Here is a 23,586-nt window from a genome sequence, read left to right on the forward strand (position 1 = left end):
CATACAGTATCTTGGACTAAGGATGAATTAAGATCAGACTGGAAATCTTAATTTCCTTGCTTGAGTGGTTTTAAACTAGACCCTTATTTCACCTTTAATATCCTTTGTATGTCTGTTGTTAATATATTGTATTCTTCTTTCAATCAGAGTGGAATTTCCTTTTGAGAATATCGTTAGTGCTACCAAAATTGTTCTCTTAGAAGCTAAGATACAATGGTGACAGTTGCCTTAGAAATACCTATGGTATATAACAAAAGTGATATAATGTGATATAACTATACAGATTTACCCATTGTGACTTTAAAATAAAAGAGGCATTTAAGAGAAACTACACAGCATCTGCTACTCTGCTTTAGTAACTAAAAAAAATCAGACAAAAAGCTATAATTCTTTCTAAATCGTCTCTTAACATACAAGTTGTTTCATAAATTCTGCCAACTCCCGATTTTGGCATTGTGTAGTAATGAGTAGACAGCCAACGAGTGGGAAGAAATTTAGTTCTGAATTACTAAAATTATTTAAATTAATAGATTCCGGGTGGTTTCAGATAATCCCAACAAGATTAGCTTTTAGAATAATTGTCTAGATTCTTTTTGTATAAAACTTCACTATTTGCATGTTTAAAATCATAGGAGGTATAATTGTTTCTTCATGATGATGATAATAATAGAACCTTTCATCTTGAAGTAGAATTGTCTGCTGTCTGACCTGATTTCCTGCACATTGGCATTTGCAATGTGGTGGAATATGTTCTTTGCTAAATCTAGAGAATAAAGATTCACTTACCTTAGATAAAGATCAGTAAAAGCATCAGCGATTATGATTGTCTGTTTTCAAATTATTGTGTTTTGCTAGCTGCTTTCCCCAGAAATTTTTGTTTTAGTATTTTTGCAACTGAGATCCAAAATAGGAGAAGGATTTTTTTTTTAATATTGTGAGATAGTGTATGGAAAGGGTATTTGCATATGATCTTATTGAAAATGCCCTATGTCCAGTCTTACCTATTGAAATTAGCTGTTCCAGATTTATATTGATTTAGTGTGGAATTATATTTTTAAAAAAGGAAGCCAGAAGCTTGCTGCCATCACAGACTGCTCATCTGAGAGCTGAACTTGACATAGGAAAAGGAAAGCTGTTGCTATTAAGCAAGATACTTCTGTATGTCTAAAAAGCTGAATTAATGCTCTTAACAGTGTGGTTTGGTGAGCTTTGCTGGAATTTGATTTATTGCTTCTCTGCAGTAGTGTGACAGAAATTACATAAATTTGCAATAAGGAGTAGAGGTTAGAATGCCTCATAAGACAGGCCAGTGCTTCTCTCTTGAACAGAATTTTCTTAGTCCCCTCTATATCACAGTTTCACAGTAGGGGCATTCCCCATCTTATCTGCCCCGTTTGCTATAGAGATCTTTGCTCTGAGCCTGGGTTTAGGATCACCACTCAGAAAGAATACTTCAGTATTCTGTGCCTCCAAGCAGCACACATGGCAGACTCCAAGTCTTCCCTTGTAGCAGAGCTTTCACAAAATGCTCAAGTAAATGTCTGTTTCTTCATTGCCTTTGAAGTTTATCTCCTCAAAACTGCTAAACTAACAAAAAAAATCATCTTTTGGCTTTCTGAGGAGGGTCTGAAGGATGGCACCTCTTTTCCTTACCCCCTTCAGAAATGTCAGACAGGAAGCCAGCTCCCAACCAGCATATGGGCAGGGTCAGTGTTGAGAAAGTGGAGAAGGCTACAGGAAAGCCTGGCTTATGCTGGTGTATGGGTGAGATTTGTGCTGAGATAGTTGAGCAGCTTGCATAGAAGCTACCTTCACTGAGACCAGGCCAGAATCAGGGGCATTCAGTTGAAGGTAAGGGTTGTTTGTTTAAGCTCCCACCCCATAGTTACTGTACTCCTATTCTCACAGCTTGTAAAACCAAGAAGGAAAATTTCACTAGAGTTTCTTGAATCTTAGGCAAGAATCTCAGGGAAAGAGCCTGTACTGTCTTCTCCCCTGCTCCCCCCCCCCCCCCAGCTGAGCCCTCTGTTTTAACAATCTGGGTTCCTTCTCGCACTATGACATTGTGACAAGCTGCAAAGTCTTGCTAGCTTGCAATTACACCAACATGCATGGGTAGGGACCACACCCAGCTGTGTTCATGAATGCTCTGGACAGCCTCTGCATGAACCAACAATAGAGAGACTTCAACCAAAATACCCCCCAGCTATGGACCCCGGAGTTGTACCGGCCTGCCCTGGTCAAAAGCCTGACCAATAAAGATTATTACAGTCACCCAGGTTCTGCTCCCACCCCCACCCTCGCGACTTGGAGAGGAATATGCACAAAACCTTTAACTGAACTGAGATTTTTCCCAAACACTTCACTCAAAAACACACTGGTTAAGAGCAAATATAAAACAGGTTTATTCACTACAGAAAGATAGATTTTAAGTGATTATAAGAGATAGCAAACAGATCAAAGAAGATTACTTAAGAAATAAACAAAACGCAATCTAAATCTTATACACTACACAGGATTATTTTGAATCAAACAGTGCCTCACCCCGTTAGATAGTACAAGCAGTTTGTAGATGTTTTATACACAGGCAGGAATCGTCTCTTCCTGCCTGGGACCAGCACTTTCCCCAGGTCAGTCTTTGTTCCTAAGGTGTTTCCAGGTGTTCTTATAGAGGGAGTGAGGCCCCTTGGTGATGCTACTTTCCTCTTTTATAGTTTCTCCTCCTGATGATAGCTCATCTCAATTGATTAGACTTTTCCTGTTGGTATGCATACTTCCACATTTTCATGTTCTCTGTATGTATAAATATCTCATGTCTGTGTGTTCCATTCTATGCATCCGAAGAAGTGAGCTGTAGCTCACGAAAGCTCATGCTGAAATAAATTTGCTAGTCTCTAAGGTGCCACAAGTACTCCTGTTCTTTTTGCGGATACAGACTAACACGGCTGCTACTCTGAAACCTTCCTTAGGGTGGGAACCCCTTTGTTCCAAGCCATGTTCCCAGCCCATTTTGTGGAAAAATACAGTTACCAAAATAGATTCAATACCATGTGGTTTGGTCACATGCCCTGGCATGCCTCGCTGAATCATAGCAGCCATTATCCATAGCTGTCTGAAGCATTTCCAAGTGAGAACAAGCCTTTTTCATGGCCCATTGTTTCCGCTGATGAGCCATTAGCACTGTCTAGTTTTGTTGTACTGGAAAGGCTAGTTGCGGGTGTTACCCAGAGCAAGCACATTTTAAATACATATACATAGTCAATATTCATAACTTCAGATACAAAATGATTCATGCATATAAATAGCATAATCATATTCAGCAAATCATAACTTTTCCATAGATACCACACGTGACGCATCTTGTACGAGATGCCACATAATCAAGATGCAATATAATTATATCATAATCATATTACTGTGGTGAATATGGGGTTCAAATTGTCACAGAGCTCCCCAGAGGATGAAATTCCTGCTCCCCGCCAGCACATAGGCATGGTACGTGCTGAGATGGCTGAGAAGCATTTCTCCTCCCACAAGCTATTTTACCTGAAATATTTCAGATGCCATGAAAGGTGCCAGCTCTTGTGACCTTTCTTATACTAGTGAGTTATTTTGTCTTCAGTTGCCCCAGCTGTGTCCTTGTTCTCAGTGGTCAGTCCCTACTCAGCTCAGACGGAGCGGCAGGGATCACCTCCCTGGGAGAATCATAGGACTGGAAGGGACCTCAAGAGGTAATCTAGTCCAGTCCCCTGCACTTGTGGAAGGACTAAGTGGTATCTAGACCATTTCTGGACGGTGTTTGTCTAACCTGCTCTTAAAAAATCTCCAATGAAGGAGATTTCCACGCCCTCCCTAGGCAGTTTATTCCAGTGTTTAACCACTCTGACAGTTAAGCAGTTTTTCCTAATGTCCAACCTAAACCCTTCTTGAAGCACCTGTCTCCTCTCCCTTTCCAGTGATCACCACAGGAGCTCATAAAGTGGTTACTGTTTTCTTTAGGAAGACATTCAGGAAATGTGTCAGCAGAGTGTCCTTTCAACTTTCCCTCACACAGGTCCCCTCCCCACTTCTCTCAGGGTTTGGCCCAGGTACTGGTGAAGGCTGTTGCTCACAATTAGGTCTTAAAGAAACAGTTCTAATTTTAAAATCCCTCATGAGAATCTCCCTCCTACTTTAAAGAGAAGAAGAAATCTCTAAAGCTGTACTTCTGACACTGTTAAACCAAGCTTTCCAGAAATAAACTTAAGGGGAAAGGGTCTTACTTCACAGGTGCTTATGATTTTACAAAATGAATCACTATAAAACAAAACACAAACCCCTTCCCTACCTAAAGAGTTGAAGAAATACTGAGTAATTCCTCAGGTAGTTAATGACCGTTTGATTAAGGTGGAGTGGGAATTCTCTATCAAGGTTTACTTATACTTATGTAAGCCTATGGCCTGGTCTACACTATGAGTTTAGGTCGAATTTAGCAGCGTTAAATCGAATTAACCCTGCACCCATCCACACAACGAGGCCATTTACATCGACATAAAGGGCTCTTAAAATCTATTTCTGTTCTCCCTGATGAGGGGATTAGCGCCGAAATTGATATTGCCAGTTCAAATTAGGGTTAGTGTGGACGCAATTTGACGGTATTGGCCTCCGGGAGCTATCCCACAGTGCACCATTATGACCGCTCTGGACAGCACTTTCAACTCAGATTCACTGGCCAAGTGTACAGGAAAAGCCCCGCGAACTTTTGAATCTCATTTCCTGTTTGGCCAGTCGCGCTCATCAGCGCAGGTAACCATGCAGAGCTCATCAGCACAGGTAACCATGCAGTCCGAGAATCGAAAAAGAGCTCCAGCATGGACCGTATGGGAGGTACTGGATCTGATTGCTGTATGGGAGACGATTCCGTACTATCAGAACTACGTTCTAAAAGATGAAATGCCAATACATTTGAAAGTCTCCAAGGGCATGATGGAGAGAGGCCACGACAGGGACTCAACACAGTGCTGCGGGAAAGTTAAGGAGCTCAGACAAGTGTACCAGAAAACCAAAAAATCAAACAGATGCTCCAGGGCAGAGCTGCAGACATGCCGCTTCTACGCTGAGCTGCATGTAGTTCTACAGGGGGCCGCCACCACTACCTCACCCCGACCGTGGATTCTGAGATGGAGTACTCTCAGCCAGGCCTGAGGATTTTGCGGACGGGGAAGATGAGGAGGAGGAGGAGCTTGAGGAGAGCACACAGCACACCGTTCCCCCCCAACAGCCAGGATCTTTTTCTCACCCTGACTGAAATACCCTCCCAAGGCGGTATCCCGGACCATGAAGCCGTAGAAGGGACCTCTGGTGAGTGTACCTTTTGTATATATAATACATGGTTTAAAAGCAAGCATTTTTTAATGATTAATTTGCCCTGAGGACTTGGGATGCATTCATGGCCAGTACAGCTACTGGAAAAGTCTGTTAACGTGTCTGGGGCTGGAACGGAAATCCTCCTGGGACATCCTCCATGAAGCTCTCCTGGAGGTACTCCAAAAGCCTTTGCAGAAGGTTTCTGGGAAGAGCAGCCTTATTCCGTCCTTCATGGTAGGACACTTGACCACGCCATGCTAGTAGCAAGTAATCTGGTATCATTGCATGACAAAGCCTGGCAGTGTATGGTCCCAGTGTTTGGCATTCAAGCAACATCCGTTCTTTATCTCTCTGTGTTATCCTCAGGAGAATGATATCATTCATGTAACCTGGTTGAAATACTGGAACTTAATTAAGGGGACATTCAGAGGTGGCTGTTCCTACTGGGCTGTTTGCCTGTGGCTGAAAATAAATCCTCCCTGCAGTTAACCAAGCAGTGGCGGGGGAGAAGGGAGCTGAGCTGTTTGCGTTTGGCTAACAGGGATCTTCCCTGATACCAACCACACGGTGGCGGGAGGGGTAAAGCGATCATCCCGGAGAATTGGATGGGGGGGTTAGTCTGGTTTCTGCTGCTGCACGTTAACACGAAAACCGCAGCACTGAACGGGCTTTGCTTGGTATGGGAAAGGAGGGCGCTGCTTTTATGAAGGTTGCAGAAGCCGAAAGACTATGGCTTACCATGGCTGCCTGCAAGCCGAATTCTGTTTCCTGGCCCTGAGTCTGTGATCTCTAACATCAAAGCCGCAGGCACTCAATATAAGATGCAAAAAATGACCTTGTACCAAAATCACATGTGCTATGTAATGTGAATAGTGTTGTTCACCGTGAAAGAGTATACCCATTGTTTTGTAAAATGTATCTTTTAAAATACTTCTCTCCCTTTTTTCCCTCCTGCAGCTGCAAATTTTTCAAGCCTCCCTCCTCCATCCCGAAGGCTATCTCAGATAAGGCGGCGGAAAAAATACACGCGCGATGAAATGTTCTCTGAGATCATGCAGTCAACCCTCAATGAAAGAGCTCATCTGAATGTGTGGAAGGACACATTATCACAGTACAGGAAAGCGGCCAATGAACATGAGGACAGGAGGGACGAACGTGAGGACAGGAGGGACGATTGAGATGAGAGGTGGCGGCAGGAAGATCAGAGGAGGCAGGATGCAACGCTGGGGCTACTGCAGGATCAAATGGACATGCTCCGGCATCTGGTGGAGCTTCAGGAACGGCAGCAGGATCACAGAGTGCCGCTGCAGTCCCTGTTTAACTGCCCTCCCCAAGTTCCATAGCCGCCTCATCCAGATGCCCAAGAATGGGGGAGGGAGGCTCCATGCACCCTGCAACTCCACCCCAGTGGGCAGCCCAAGCAACAGAAGGCTGTCATTCAATAAGTTTTGAAGTGGCCTTTTCCTTCCCTCCTCCCCTTCTCCCACACCCCACCTGGCCTACCTTGTCAGTTCTCTCCCTAATTTTATAATCAATTAATAAAGAATGCATGGTTTTTAAATGATAGTGATTTTATTTCCTTTGCAAGCAAGCTGTGATTGAACGGGGGGAGGGTGGGTGGTTACAGGGAATGAGTCAACCAAGGGGGCAGGTTTTCATCAAGGAGAAACAAACAGAACTGTCACACCGTAGCCTGGCCAGTCATGAAACTGGTTTTCAAAGCTTCTGTGATGTGCAGCGCTTCCAGGTGTGCTCTTCTAATTACCCTGGTGTCTGGCCACATGTAATCAGCGGCCAGGCGATTTGCCTCAACCTCCCACCCCGCCATAAATGTCTCCCCCCTTACTCTCACAGAGATTGTGGAGCAAACAGCAATAACAATGGGAATATTGTTTTCGCTGAGGTCTGAGTGAGTCAGTAAAGTGCACCAGCGACCCTTTAAACATCCAAATGTACATTCTACCACCATTCAGCACTTGCTCAGCCTATAGTTGAACAGCTCCTGACTACTGTCCAGGCTGCCTGTGTATGGCTTTGTGAGCCATGGCATTAAGGGGTAAGCTGGGTCCCCAAGGATAACTATTGGCATGTCAACATCCCCAACAGTTATTTTCTGCTCTGGGAAGTAAATCCCTTGCTGCAGCCATTTAAACAGACTAGTGTTCCTGAAGACACGAGTGTCATGAACCCTTCTCGGCCATCCCATGTTGATGTTGGTGAAACGTCCCTTGTGATCCACCAGTGCTTGCAGCACCATTGAAAAGTACCCCTTGCAGTTTATGTACTGGCTGCCCTGGTGGTCTGGTGCCAAGACAGGGATATGGGTTCCATCTATCACTCCACCACAATTAGGGAATCCCATTGCAGCAAAGCCATCTACTATGACCTGCACATTTCCCAGAGTCACTACCTTTGGTAGCAGCAGCTCAATCATTGCTTTGGCTACTTGCATCACAGCAGCCCCCACAGTAGATTTGCCCACTCCAGATTGATTCCCAACTGACCAGTAGCTGTCTGGCGTTGCATGCTTCCACAGGGCTATCGCCACTCACTTGTGAACTGTGAGGGCTGCTCTCATCTTGGTATTCTGGTGCTTCAGGGCAGGGGAAAGCAAGTCACAGAGTTCCATGAAAGTGCCCTTACGCATGTGAAAGTTTCGCAGCCACTGGGAATCATCTCACACCTGCAACACTGTGCGGTCCCACCAGTCTGTGCTTGTTGCCCGGGCCCAGAATCGGTGTTCCACAGCATGAACCTGCCCCATTAACACCATGAGCGGGCTCCATACTTCCCATGGTATGGTGTCTGCACTGAAAAAAGGCGCAAAATGATTGTCTGCCATTCCTCTGATGGAGGGAGGGGCGACTGATGACATGGCTTGCAGGGAATTAAAATATTAAGTGTTTGCATTGTAATCCTCTGTAATTATGTAAGTCATCACACAGGAAAGGAGCATTAATTAATGTAAAATGCTGGCTTCCTATGGAAGACATTAGGCCCTGCTTACCAAGAAGGCCCACTGAAACCAAATGAGCCATTGTGAAACATCAAAGAACAAAGACTTTGTTGATTGCCCCCACTCCTACCCCCACCCCCCACTCATGAAGAGGGGATGTGCACAGAGACTTGTCCCTTCAGCTTGGACTCTGGGGGAAGGGAATAAAAATCCCTGACAGGAAGAAACTGCATCTCTATACTGCTTAGACTATGAGGGGCAAGGATTACTAAGCATGAGTAAAAGATTCACAGCGTTTGGCTTGGTTTAGCTCTAAAGGACATACAGAGCTTGCTTATTATAGAAACTTCTATTACTTTTTTGGAACTTAAGACTAATTCATTTGTGTGTATATCTTGACCTACTTTAACTTTTGTAAATAACTCATTTATTTTTCTTAGTTAATAAATCTTTAGTTGATTTATTATAGATTGGCTACACGTGTTGTCTTTGATGTAATATCTAAGGTACAGTTGACCAGGGGTAAGGCACAGGTCCTTTGGAACTGGGGGTAACCTGAACATTGTTGTGATTTTTCGTGTAAGGGGTTCCTTATGTCAAAAGCAAGCTTACCTGGGTGACAAGACAGATTGAAGTACCCAGGGGACTGTCTGTGACTCCATGTTAATGCTGCTGTAGTGCCTGAGGAGTTCACATTTGATGGTTGGTGAAATCTAAGTACAGAATTCACAACCTGTTTTTTTAACAGTCTGCCCTGAGGTTGGTACTCATGCTCCTGAGCCACTCCAGACAGGCACTAAGGATGGAGTGGGCCCAATCAGTCCTTGCTACCTATGGCAATGAGATGGAACCCTAGTAGGATTTGCTTACTCTGCACACTGTGTGATTACTTGTCAAGCAAGTTATAGTAGTAACATGTAGTTAGCACATTTAATATTAATTTTATGCCTGTTGACAAATATATATAAATAATTAAGATTTTTATATTAGTTTAGAGGATTCCCAGTACCAGGACCTTGGCTGTGATGGGTGATAGTAAATCCTTGAGAATTAAAACTTGCCCCAAGACATCAAGAGATGGTCCACCACTTCCCTAAGTAGTTTGTTCCAATGGTTAATCATCTTCACAGTTAAAAATCTGTACTTAAATTCCAATTTGAATTTCTCTGGCTTTAGCGTCTAGCCATTGGTTCTTGTTATACTTTTCTCCACTAGATAAAAGAGCTCTTTAGTACCCAGTATTTCTCGCTGTGAAGGTATTTATACTCTGTAATCAAGTCACCTCTGTCTTTTTTGTAAACAGATGGAGCTCTTTAAATCTCTCACTGTAAGGCATTTTCCTCAACTGTCAAATCATTTTTGTAGCTCTTTTCTGCACCCTTTGCAATCTTTCAATGTTTTTTAAAATGTGGACACCAGAACTGTATGCCATATGCAGAAGTAAAATCACTTGCCTTCTCCTTCTTACTATTCCCGTTTACACAACCAAGGATTGCATTGGCTAGGGTTACGATAAGTCTGGGTTTTCCTGGACATGACATAGTTTTTGGTCTGCCAATCTTTGTCTGGGTGGATTTTTTTTAAATATTAGCAAATGTCCAGGATTTTTCCCTGCCATACAGGGCTGACAGCCTGAGCCCTACTGCCTAGGGAGCTGACAGCTAGAGCTGCAGCCTCCCTGCCCAGATTGGGAGCTGGCAGCTGGAGCCGCAGCCTTAGTATCAAATCTTTCTTCAATGGGAGATGAAATTGCTTTTTAACAGTAGTCCACAAAGACTTCGTATTTTTTTCTTTATCTGTTCAGGTCTCTGTTTACACTAAGTGATAGTCACCCTTGTGCACAGCTGCAGTATAAGGTTCATGCACTACTTAAGCCCTCACAATAGGGTTTCAGTGGAACTGAATGGGTGCATATTCTATGAGTCGGGCTCTACCAAATTCACAGCCATGAAAAATGCATCACAGACCATGAAATCTGGTCTCCCCCCATGAGATCTGGTCTTTTGTGTGTTTTTACTCTGTACCACGCAGATTTCACAGTGGAGAGTCCAAACAGTGCACTAATATGAAATGGGCATGAGCAAGCACTCGAAGAAAAAACGGTTACTAACCTCTTGTAACTGTTATTCTTTGAGATGTGTTGCTCGTGTCCATTCCATCACCCACCCTCCTTCTCCTCTGTCAGAGTTCCAGCAAGAAGGAACTAGGGGAAGGGGAGCTGGTAGCGTATAGGCACACCACGCCAGAGGGCGCCAGAGTCGGTCCCCTATGGATGCCACTGAGGGAAAAACTTCTGGCACCGGTGCATGTGGCAAGCACACACACCTGACATGGATAGGAACTGAGTTTTCCTCAAGCCTGAACACTGATGTCTGGAAGGATTTTATACAAGTGTACTGAACACCACAGATGATTCAGGGCCCATAAAACCCAACTGGCAACTATTCATTTCATACTTGAAGGACCTAACTTTACAAGAAAGTCAGGAGAATAGGTTTTATTGAAAGCAGTGCATTTACTTTCCCCCTCCTGCACCCAGATATCAGTCCAGCAGCCCAAGTCAGACTTTGTGGTGTCCCCAAATGGCTGTTTGAAGAAGGAGAAGGAGTCATCCATTTTGTTCCCAGGGAAAATTCAGATCACTTTTGAGACCCAAGGGAAGCCAGGGCTGAGAAAAAGGCTATGGAGAAAGAAGCAGTGGGTTGAATTTTTATAAGGTGTAGTTCATTTTTCTTATTCTTGGCGCAATGACAGATATATGGCTGGGGGGGTTCAGAGTCACTGCTTTCCAGGATGCAATCCCCATTCAATAGATATAGCCTGTGTTCCTTGTACCTAGATGTATAACTTTGCATTTGGCTGTATTAGAACACGTTTTGTTTGAGCCCAGCTTGCCAAGCATTCCAGATTGCTTTGAATGACCACCCTGTCCTCATCACTACTTACCATTCCACCAGTCTTTGTCATTGACAGATTTTATCAGCAGTGATTTTATATTTACTTGGATATCATTGATGACAATGTTGAATAGCATTGAGCCTAGTGCTAATCCCTATGGACCCCCACTAGAAACACACTCATTTAATGATGATTCCCCATTGATAATTATTTTTTAGATCTGCCAGTTAGCTAGTTATTAATCCAGTTAATGTGTGCTTTACTGATATTTTATAGTGCTATTTTTTTAATCAGAATGCCATGTGGTACTAAGTTAAATACCTTACAAAAGTCTAAGTGTATTACATCTATGTAGTTACCCTTATCAACCAAAGTTGTAATCGCCTCAAAGAATGAAATTAAATTTGTTTGACAAAACCTATTTTCCATAAAGCCATGTTGTGACAATGTCCAGACACCCCAGTGAGAGAACAGAAGTTTAACCCTCCAAAAAAAGCAGTTAAATGACCTGTTTGCGTACAATCTTATTTCACTGTAAAAGAATATCGAGTTAGAGCTTTTATGAAAACTTGTAATGCACTGAACTGAATAGTAATTATGAGACATGTATACAGGTTATGGTTATGAATGTATGTATATATATATTGTGTGTGTGTATGTGTGTGTTTGTAGAAAATTGTAATTATAGTTGTGACTGTGTTGCGATTTCAGCATCACTTCACAACGAGGCGATGAAGTAGTCAGGCAAAGAAGGGCTACCTCCCCAACCAGAAAGACTAGCTTCAAATACCTATCCATTGTCCAACCCAGGAAAAAACAATGAGGAACCATCAAAGCAAATGAGAACAGCTTGAAACAGGAAAGAAAACCCCCAGTCATCGAAAACTAAAAAAGGAGGGAGTTTTCCAACTTCGAATTTTTATAGTGACTGAAGGAATAATAAAACTGCAACCCCCTTTTAAAATGAAAGAGTTTGAACTAAATAGCATCAAGAACTAGGAGGACAGTTTTGAAGTGGGAGCCTGTCTGGGATGCTGGATCCCTCCTATAGGTTGGGTGTACCCTGGAAAATTGTTTTAATTTAAGAGGTAACTCTTGTTAGAAAAGAGATTTTATCTACAGCAAAAGTGAAAAGCCTCACGTTGCATCTTTGTTTTCTGTGTAATTTGTATCTTTGCTTTCCATCACTATTTCATCTTTGAATCTGTAGTTTTTCTATTAAATAAACTTGTTTGTTTTCATCCCAAGCCATCTCTGATGTGCTGGTGTATGCCAAAGTGAGCTGATAAGGAGGCGGGGGGACTGGTTTCACGCCTTCGGGAGCGGTCTGAGTGGCTGGTAATTAAGAACTTGGGGAGACCTAGACTGGAAGAGCTAGTGGTGTCATCCTGAAAAGTGTAACTAGGCTGCTGAGGGCCAGGATGAGAACTTACGCTTGTGGACAGGCTACTGATGTTAGGGAATTGGACAATGGCTGCATGGCACAGAGGCCCCCAAAGTTACAGAGCAAGAGGTGACAGAAGCCATATAATATCATGTGTTGACTGGCATTAATTATATTCCTCTCCTTTAGTTCTTTATCAATGGAATCCCATATCACCCTTACCACTCTTCATCTGCCATTCTAAGTGCTACTGCCTCAGCACAAATTACTAATATTACCACAGTACTGATGACTTCTTCTGTTCAAGTTGTGAATGGCATTTGAAAGCACCTTCAGACACTAGACAATGTAGTTTCCTCCAGCTGAGAGGAAGAATATTTGTTATTCTACTGTTCCCGATATAGCAGGGAGATATGTTCCCCATTTATACCCCTTGCTCTCCCTTTTGTGAGCCTTACTGGTGTCAAGTGTTCTGTTCCAGAGTGGTTTGAGCCTAGGCAGTCCATCAGATGCCTTCCTCATCTCATGGACACCAAGGATCAGATATGCCTTCCCACCCATTCTATTGATATCAAGGGTTCTAAGGGAACTCAGGCAAGATTCAGCCTTAATGATCATGGTAGCCCCAGTTTGGGTCAGATGGTTCTGGTGCAGTGACCTGTTAGTGTCACTTCCAATCACATTACGTGTACTACCCAATGTGATTTTGCAAAATGAAGATCAGATCTTAAACCAGAGGTGGGCAAACTACGGCCCACGGGCCACATCCGGCCCGCGGGACCATCCTGCCCAGCTCTCGAGCTCCCGTTGGGGAGGATAATCCCCGGCCCCTCCCCTGCTGTTCCCCCTCCATCGTAGCCATGCCGCTGCACGGGAAGCACTCTGGGCAGCGCGGCTGTGCGCTCCTGCAGGGCAGCGCGGCAGCATGTCTGGCTCCAGCCAAGCGGCACGGCTGCTAGACATGCTGCTCTGAGCGGCATGGTAAAGGGGTCGGGGGGTTGGATAAAGGGCAGGGGGCCTCAGAGGGCAGTCAGGGGACAGGGAGTGGGAGGTTGGATGGGGCAGAGGTTCTGTGGGGGGGCAGTTGGGACAGGGAGCAGGGGGGGTTGAATAGGTGTGGGAGTTCTGGGGGCCTGTCAGGGGGCAGGGGTGTGGATAGGGGTCAGGGCAGTCAGGGGACAGGGAGAAGTAGGGGTTGGATAGGGGTTGGGGTTCTGGGGGAGCGGTTATGGTTGGGGGGTCCTGGAAGGGGCCGGTCAGGAGACACAGGCCTGGGGGGGTTGGATGGGTTGGGGATTCTGAGGGAGGCAGTCAGGGGTGGGGGTGGGGGCCAAGATCTTTGGGGAGGCACAGCCTTCTCTACCCGGCCGTCCATACAGTTTTGCAACCCCAATGTGGCCCTCAGGCCAAAGAGTTTGCCCACCGCTGTCTTAAACCAATATCCGGCATCTTTACATCTGACAGCTTGGATGCTGGCTAGGTGACTGCCAGTGAAAGAAATTGTTCAGCTGAAGTCCAGAACATCCTAGTATAGCAGAAAAAACTCTACTAGACTGACCTATAGAGCAAAATGGAAGAGGTTTTCTGCATGTGCAGCATGACATTGCCTTGGAGTCCCCGGTTACTGCTATTTTGGATTATTTGCTAGCACTAAAACATTTGGGATTATCCATCAGATCCCTAAGGGTATATTTAGCAGCAGTATCAGTACATCCTCCTCCTATTCAGGATCATATCATATTTCCTGTTTCTGAAGTTGCTAGATCTTTCTAGAATACAAATTGTCATATCTTTAAAAGGTGATTAAAATGTTTTAAGTGTAGCTCACATTTATTTGTAGTTCTGTTTATCCACAAATGTATGACAATTTTGGTTTCTTTTGCCCTTCAGTTTGAGTATATTTCAAACTACAAAACAAAATAAGGCAATACAGTGTAATATAGTGTAGTACAGTGGTTTTATTTTTTTTAGAAGCACAAATTTTCATGAAAACACGTAGCCTCACCTTGTCTTATAGAAATAAAACTGAATATTTAAGCATATAAACATTCTGCAAGGTGCACCTGATTCTAATATAGTTTCAGATTCTTTTAGTTGTGTGGCAGTATTCTGAACAGAATGGTCATGTTAAAATGGCAGAAACATGACTGTAAAATAAACGTTATATTCATTTCAGTCTGCATGTTGCTAGTGACAGGTGCTCAATGGTTGTCAGTACCCTTGTCAGCAAAGAGAATCCTTTGACATTAAAGTCCCTAGTTCAATCCTGATGCTGTGTGACTCTATTGGCAGGTCCATCAGGCTGTAGCTGATCAGTGAATGTCAGAGATGCTGCTGTTCATCTGGGATGTCACCTGTCCCTAGTGTTTTTGGTTTGGCCTTGCTTGTTGTTTGAACTTACCACACTTTCCAACAGCTCTCCTGTGGGAGATGAACTGATAGGTCATGGGAATATAGGTATCTTTAGAGCATGCAAAATCTCATCCAAAGTGACTTACATAAAGGCTTGTAATGATTACCTTGACTCTAAGCCAATCAATGGTTAGCACGCTTAGGGACTCATTAAATGGCATTTGTGGTGTCTGTAACCTAAGTTTTGAGCTGTATTTCAGGGAAAGTGGTGACAGCCTTTAATGTCTAATTGACCTCTTCTCTTTGATTCACTTTCCATATTCGCCTCTGATGTGGTCCCCAATGGCAGCAAACAGCACTGCTCAGCATTCTGAACTTCTGTTCAGAGCTTCAGCACCTCAGCCTTGGTAGCTGTGTCATGGTAAGTAATTGAAGTCGTGTTTGTGTGAGAGAGAGAGAGATGACTGAGACTGAACTTACTTTTCTTTGTTTACAAAAGTTTTAAAAGATAGTTTACTTCATTTGCTTATCTAACATTATCCTCTATTCTTATTGGGCAAAAATGAATGTGTGTGTGTTTAAAGGGACACTGGCCAGTTTTGTAGGCCTAAAATTTAGCTCACTATCCCCCCGCCCCTGACTGTTTGTAAAGTGAATGCAGTTCTTTATATGTTTAGTGGTTTGTTTGTTTTTTTTGCTTCCAAAACTAATGTTTAATGTTCATTTTTATTTAAAGCAAATATTCATTATTGGAAGCCTGGCACTTATGAACAACCCCAACAGTAATAAATCTCTGTGTACGCAGAATGAGTTAGTTTTATGGAAATATTTTTAGTCATAGGCTTCCCAGGGCTATGGGTTTTTTGTTGCTTTAAAAAAAAAATAGGAATTGCTGATGAAGAGGCCCTTCCTAAACTATATTGTACCTGAATGCCAGAGGCAGGCATAGAGGGGGCCTTATTTTGCAGCTCCCTGTGCTTATAAATACAGCAGAGTACTTAATATGCGACTTGATGGGCTTCTCCACCTAATCAGGAAGCAAAAGAGAAAGGAAGAGCTGGATAGACCTCCCCCAGTTGGCTCAGCAGTACCAACTAGCTCTTCCAAGAGACTAGACCTCCAGTCAATCCTTTGATAGTGGGTTATACTGCCCACACAGTGGGTCACATCTTCATTCCCCCTAACTTCCACAGTGGGGACTGGCAGTGCTTCCCTGAAGGCTAGATCCAGGTTCAACCCTTGTTTAACCTTGAAAAGGGATGAGACTTATTCTTCTGTCCATATGCAGATGTATGTGCACTGTTTATTTTATTAAGTGCCGTTAACCCACCAATAGCTCTGTTGTTATCCCTCCAATTGCCCCTTTATATAAGCAAGGCACACCACTGTCAATGAAACTTAATTACCCTTTGGGGGAAAAAAGGCTCTTACAAAAATTGCGCTAGCAATGCAAAAAGGAATGTTGGGAAGAAAATCAGTTTTAGTTATAGATTTTAATTGGTCTTTCTTATTCAGTGCGTAAATTTAAAAACAAAAGAAAGTGTAAAAACTGATGGAAAATTTACCTTGCCGTTGTCTTTTTTTAAAAAACAGAATGAGACCTGTCCAATGTGGTGATTAGCTCCTCTCCAAATTCCTTAGAAATGAAAAACACTGAAGACAGATCAATAGACTTATTAGCAAACAAAGCTGCTTGGGTATAACTGGGAATAACGCTATATAAGAAATAGTGCTTGTTTTCGTCACAGATTGAAGACTATGACCTGATAGCGAGTATGATGGGAGCAAAGTGCAAAAAACTGCGTACTCTGGATTTGTGGAGATGTAAAAACATTACTGAAAATGGAATAGCAGAACTGGCTTCAGGATGTCAGCTCTTGGAGGAGCTTGATCTTGGCTGGTGCCCTACGCTACAAAGCAGTACTGGCTGCTTCACGAGCCTTGCGCGTAAGCTCCCAAACTTGCAAAAGCTCTTTCTTACAGCCAACAGGTCTGTGTGTGACACAGACATTGAAGAACTTGCCGCTAACTGTACTCATCTTCGGCAGTTGGACATACTGGGTAAGGAAGCACATGAATACTTGCTTTATTGTTTTTTCATATGTTATAGGAAGCGAGGACTAGATATTGCATAAAATAAAACTTCATTCCAGATCTTAAATATTCTTTAAAAAAATAAGTCCCAATACAATAAAATTAAAAATGACTACATTTTTTTCCTTTTATGGTGTTTGTATGGAGTATGATAGACTATATTTATAAAGTCTGAGTCTTTTGATCAAATAAGCAGACTTTTTTTGCAGAGCACACGTCAGGCAGAACAGAATAATATTCTCCATTCTTTTTGTCACTTTTACTAGAAGATAATGTCTCTTTTAAAGTTAAAAAGTACTTTACAATGTAACTTAATTGTGTTTTCCACTGATGCAGAAAGGAAAAAAAGTAGTAACTTTTTGTAAAGCTTAAATTTCTAGCTCTTTGTAGCTCTTACAGATGGCAGTTCCTTTTGCAATCTGAAGTAAAATATGCTTTAGACTCTTGAATGAGGAATTTGTGAAGGGAAAAGTATCTCTACAAAACACTGCATTAATCCTGTTAGACTGCAACACGTGGTTTCAATATTTAAAATGGTGAAAGACTGCATGCATTGCCATGAGACAAGATTTCCTTTAGGGACAGCTTCTTGTACATTTGATGGATATTTTCATGGGTTTAGTTGAAAGAGGAAGATAGAAGCCTAAAAGGAAGCAATTAAATTAATTCAATAAGAGTCATGAGAAGAACAAGTTTTAAAATTGATTCTGCGAGAGGCTGAGAACCCTCCATTCACATTGCCTTCAGTGGGTGGTTAGAGCTATCATTATCTCACAGGCTTGGGCTTTACGTGTGCAAGAAAATGTACAGCATGGCTTCTAATTGTTAAACAGCCCTATATAGCTCGACATAAATACCATAACACATGGTTTCATGCTGTTGACCTATGGCCAACATCCAACCAGCATTAGGAAGAAAGGAAAACAGGTGCAAGTTCACTCTTCCCGGAACAAATTGATCAAAAGCTAAACCTGTATGTGCTTTGTAGTCTGTGTGACGGGTTGCCCCCCCTTAGGATGCAACTGAGTCAGCCTATTGTGCCAGCCTGGGTCCTCTTTACCTGGCCTTGCTGGGTTAGGCTCACAAGCCTCTTCCAGCCAAGCACCCAGGCAGGGCCACACCCAGCTGCAGAGAGAGACAGAGATTCACTCTGGAAAGATTCAGCCTTAGGGGCTCGCTCCAACACTCTGGTGCCCACTCCTTTTTAGGGGTACAAACCCAAAGGTTTTATGGAATTCGCCCCCTCCCTCAATATGGAGGGAGATATGCACAACTTCTTGCCCCTCCCCCCAGCTAGAAATTGCATAAACTGGGTTACATTATAAATGAGAAATAAATTTATTAACTACAAAAGGTGAATTTTAAGTGAATATAAGAGATAACAGATGGAACAAAGCAGATTACTGAGCAAATAACCCAAAGTCCGCAAGCTAAGCTCAATATACTTAAGAAACAGATCACAAATTGTAATTTCTTACCCTAAATGTTATTTTAGGCAGGTTGCAAAGTTTCTGTGGTTCAGAGTTCGTTATATTTCTTTTCAAACAGGACCCCTGTCTCAGTCTGGACTTCCCCCACCCCACACCCCGCCCCGCCTTTCCTTCAGGTGGCTTTAGCAGTCTTTCTTCTTGGGCAGACAGGCCATGGAGAGGAGGAGCCCCCTTTGCCTTCCTCCCCACCTTTAAATAGGATTTACATAAGGCAGGAATCCTTTGTTTCCCAAACTTGACACCTCCCCCCCCTCCCTTTCCAGTGGAAAGTTACAAAAATTTCCAGGTAATGTTTAGTATCAGGTGACAAGACCACCTGACTCTGTAGTATCACAGCATCCATGAGTCCGTGGCAGTATGGAGCGTCCTCAGGAAGGACTTTTCACAGTCCATTGTCCTTGCTGATGGGCCATGGGACCTGTTTGGCTTTTCCATTGTTGTACCTGAAGTATTAGCAGTGGGCATCACCCAAAGTAGCATAGTTGAAATACAGATACAGAGTCAATATTCCTAACTTCAGATACAGAAGTGATACAGGCATACAGATTGGATAATCACATTCAGTAAATTATAACCTTTCCAGTGATACCTTATAAAACCCATCTTGCATAGAGTATCTCTCAGTTATGTCATATCCATATTATAAACATATTTCCATAAAGAATATGGAGTGAAACGTCACAGTCTGTTTTAAGTTAATCTGTTTTGCAGCTAGATTAAAGAAGGCATATTTCCTGGACATACAAACCAGATCTCCAAAAGGCTTACTGAATAAAAGCATTTTATAAACATATACGTTCTTTTGGCCACCCACTCTCATGCTTATCTATTATGATGGCATTGTGTCTGCCCACAAATCGATCTGACCTTTTCACTAGAACAGAAAGACCGAGCAATGAATAGTTTGGTTGTTTACCCTGCATAATGTCTGCAGGCTGTGCTTCCTCTTTGCCAGCAATGAGGGTTTGTTGCCGCATTCTCTCTTAATATTTGACTTCACTTCTTGACACTTATGTGCAAAATAATATCTGAACAGTGAAAAGAAAGGAACTAAGCTCCTGATCACTTACTGCTGTTAACAAGTTAGATTATATTGTTGCGTATATTATAGAAGACCTTTTATGGTGAGACCACATGTGGAGTTACTGCTATATCCAACTTGCTAGGCGAATCTTGGAGCCCAGTTACCTAATGTGGCAGGGGATGCTTCAGCACTCCCCAAGTACACTGCATCAGCTCTTTGTATCAAATCAGTGAACAAGTCCCTTCTGTTGTAGGCATTACTGAAAATCTGGTTGTTTCCACAGTCCAGTCCTCCCACTCCTTGCAGCAGCAAGTACTTTAAATCATATAACAAGATGGCAGCTCAAAAATAATGACCCCCCCCCAAAATCATGGAGTTTTCTTTTTTAATGATCAAACTGTGTTTTGGGGCCTAATTTCTGAAATTTCCTTGCACACTCCCAATGTGTGTGGCAATTTAAGTGTTGCCAACTCTAACGAATGTATAATAAGGCCATTTTTGTTTCACAGCAGGAGTTCTCACTGGAGACCCCAACTGAGAGTGGGTCTTCATTGTGTTAGACACTGTACATACACATAATAATTGACCGTTTCTGCACTGAAGAGTTTGCAGTCTAATGTAAAGCACAGTGGTGAATTTGACATGGGAGATAAAACTGACAATAAATTTATCTCATATATGGCTACCATTAGATGGGAAAACTTTTATTCTCTGCTAAACTGGGCTGGGTTCAAGCTGATGACTTACAAGTGAAGGCTCCACAGCCTTGCTCAGAGTTACCTAATCCCCCACAAGTGCTAATGTTAACACCTTAGTGAATGAAGCTTGTTTTATGGAAAGATATGTTTGTTAAATCCAGTTCTGAGCTTTTTGGAGCTTACCTCAAGTAGGGTCCTCTTCTCTGACACACAGGCAAGATCTCCCACACATTGCTCTTGGTCTCAAACACAGACCTTAGTTTTAAAGGGAAAACTTCCCATTAAGCAAAACCAAATAATAAAAATGCAACATTAAAATACGTAATAGCACAATATCCAAAATAACTTCTACATTCAATGTTTTGCGATATAAAATCATTCCAACAATTACTCCAGGGTCTTTACACTAACTTCTATACATCTATGTGTATTTTTTTTTCATTCTACCCAATCATCTGCAAATTTTGTATAAAAAACCTTCAGCTCCACACCACAGACCTCTTCTATTTCATCTGTAAGAGTAACTAGTAGTAGAAAGCATGTGATTGTCTTCTGTGGACTAGCTAATACAAAGATTCACAGCACACATATTGCCAGTGAATTACACAGGTACTTGTGACACAGCAGTGGAAACTCTGGGCATTGTGTGAGAAAATCTCTTCCTCACTCCTCCAGAATTGTGGGAAGGCTGCAGCTTTCACATTATTGTGAGACTGTCTAAGCAGAGACCAAAATGGCATTTCTCACAATAAATACACAAGAGTTGGCAGCATTGACTTGGTTTCATTCTGATACTGTTAAAGCCTATAAACTCAGCAGGGAAAACTCCTCCTGTTCCAATTAGAGCATTTAACTCCATGGTGGCTTTGTGGGCAGACAAAAATGAAGCTTCTTTTGAGAAGATTTGCTGGGCTGCAACCAGTTTGATTCATTCATTTACTAAGCATTATAAAATCAATATCTTGTCCAAATTGGATGCTGTTTTCAGTTGCTGGGTCCTGCAATTTTGTTCCTTACCTGCAGGGCCCCATGTATCATGCAATTATGTGACCAGGTAAATTGCTGCTTAACTGTGGATTATGTTTAAATGGGTGCATAACATGCTCCAGAATATAAATTCCCATTAAAAACAATATTGAAGCCATGATCCTTGTCTGTGGTCTAGCAATTCACAGGGCAGCTTTGGAGGAGGTGGTGATATAAAGGTAGGTTGTAGCCACCATTGTGCTTCCTCAGCAAGCTGTGTGCTGGGGCTGGTTCCCCAGTATAAGAGCAGCACAAAGGGACCATTATGGGAGATGGAGATCATAGGTGCACAGGAAATCCTCAGACACATCCCCTTTCCCTACCAGCTGCAGGGGATCGATGGTGTAGGAACCATCACACCAGCTTTACGCCACTGGAAGATCCCCCTGTTCAAGGATGATCCTACTATGACTGGCTATGTAAGCATTTGAGCTACACTGTCTTAGTGCAGCTAGATTCTGGCCTGAAGCCTCTAGGCCTTTTAGTTATGAAGATGGCCTCCAGAAGATGAACCATACACTGAGCAATTGTCACATTCTGGGGTGCAGTGCAGACCACTGAGGAGTTGTGGCAGCACCTGCCCCACAACCTTGAGTGTGTCACTATGCTTTCCTGTTGTAGCTCCCAACCTGGACCACTCACAAACAGCCACACAGCACTCAGGTCACACCCTGAGTGTCAGTGTATAGCTGCAGCCCTGGTCCAGCACTCCCAGTCCCAGATTTTCCCAAAAAGTGTGTTCTGCACTGTCCAGCCCTCTCCTAGGGTGTTCAGATATTAAGTCTGTTGCCTCATAAAGGATCAGTATTCAACAGTTTGCTACTTTAACTGGCATTACCAAACAGTTCAGTTGAAACACAACACTGGATTTGTTTTTAGATTTAAAAAAAAAAAACAAGTTATTTAACTACAAAGATATAGGTTTCAAGCGAGCACAAGTATAGGGTCATAAATGATTACCAAAAAAAAAAAAAAAGTAAAATGCTTTCTAGTAGCTAAAACTTAACAAGCTAGACTCGGTTCAAGGTAAAAAGCCATATGGCATGTTCCCAGCAGTGTGGCTAATCAACTTCTCAGGTCAGAATCTTTCCCCAAAATCAACAGGCTGGTTCCTTTGTCGTCTTAGATGAAAGAGAGAGAGAGCACTTGGGGTTTTCTCTTCTTTTCTTTTATAGTCTTTAAGTGGATTCTTCTGAGGGTTACCCCTCAAAGCAAAGTTTATTCATACAGTAAAGAAGGCCACATGGAGACCGAGGTGGAGAACGAGGCTCCATGTTCTTTCTTCTCACCTGTGTTTGCTGAAATGCAAATTTGCTTGGTCTCTTGCCATCTCCTCTCCCTGCTATCTCGAGGCCCCTGTTTACTGCTTATATGCAAATTTAGGTAAACACACATTTCTTTATTCAGGATACTTCAGCTCTGGCAGGGCTGTGTGGTTTTGAACATGTGATAAGAACATCATACGGGGGTTTTCATAACTTTACATATAAATGGTGCTACACTCATTTCACCATGATATTATTGACCAGTGAGTTACTAGTTTTCAGATGATACCTCACAAGGCAAATTTTGTATAAAGATTATTACAGTAGTATGTAGGGTCTGAATACAGGGGGTACATTCGGTCACAGTAATGCAGTGTTGTCTGCCTGAATTTGCCAGCAGCCTGAAATGATACCTCTGAGAGATGGGAACTGCCCTCATTCATCTCATTGTTAACTCTGAAGTCAACAGTTTGAATGCCAACATTGCTGATTGTTTTAACAGAAGCCTCAAACTAGTATGTTTATTTTTCATTGTTGTAGGTATTGTCAGATACTGACGCAGGATGCACTGGGGCAACTATTTGCTACCAAAGGTTCCTGACAAACCCTGCTCCCCAAAATGTACAGCCACCTTTGCCCTGCACCAAAAGGGATAATAAAGAATACCCTCTTCAGTGCCAAAATAATCAACTCCCTCCTAGTTACCAAAACACCTCCCACACCTTCCTGTGTGCCTAAAGCCCCAACTGTCCCCCACCCAGCTGTCAAAATCTTCAGCTTTCCCGACAGCTTCAACATATAGTTGATCACTTAAAATTCAAAAATTTGCAGCAAATTTAAATTTGAGAGCAGTGTATTATAAATTGAATTGAATGTAAAATAAATAACAAGGAATACTGTGCAAATTGGAGTGGTCTGGGGAGTGAGGTGAGAACATTTGTGGGAGCAGTGCCAGATAATTCCAGGGTCTCTGCTACATAGCTTAAGTCTAGTATGTTGCATAGGACACAGGGCTCTTTGAACATTAATTGGTCTTTTTAGTTTTGTGCTCTC

At 42.7% G+C, this 23,586-nt stretch overlaps 1 protein-coding gene across 7 annotated transcripts in view; it reads left to right on the plus strand.

Annotated features, from left to right (window-relative positions):
* The window catches only part of FBXL4 (F-box and leucine rich repeat protein 4), a 100,553-nt gene that overhangs the window by 67,366 nt on the left and 9,601 nt on the right, over positions 1 to 23,586 (plus strand). For all 7 annotated transcript variants that reach the window (XM_039529073.1, XM_039529076.1, XM_039529075.1 and 4 more), the window contains exons 7-8: positions 15,286 to 15,357; positions 16,685 to 16,997. In XM_039529073.1, the coding sequence (XP_039385007.1) occupies positions 15,286 to 15,357; positions 16,685 to 16,997 (385 nt within the window). The remainder of the gene's footprint in view (positions 1 to 15,285; positions 15,358 to 16,684; positions 16,998 to 23,586) is intronic.

Source organism: Mauremys reevesii, linkage group 3, assembly GCF_016161935.1.
Source record: "Mauremys reevesii isolate NIE-2019 linkage group 3, ASM1616193v1, whole genome shotgun sequence".
In the NCBI taxonomy this organism is placed as follows: Eukaryota; Metazoa; Chordata; order Testudines; family Geoemydidae; genus Mauremys; species Mauremys reevesii.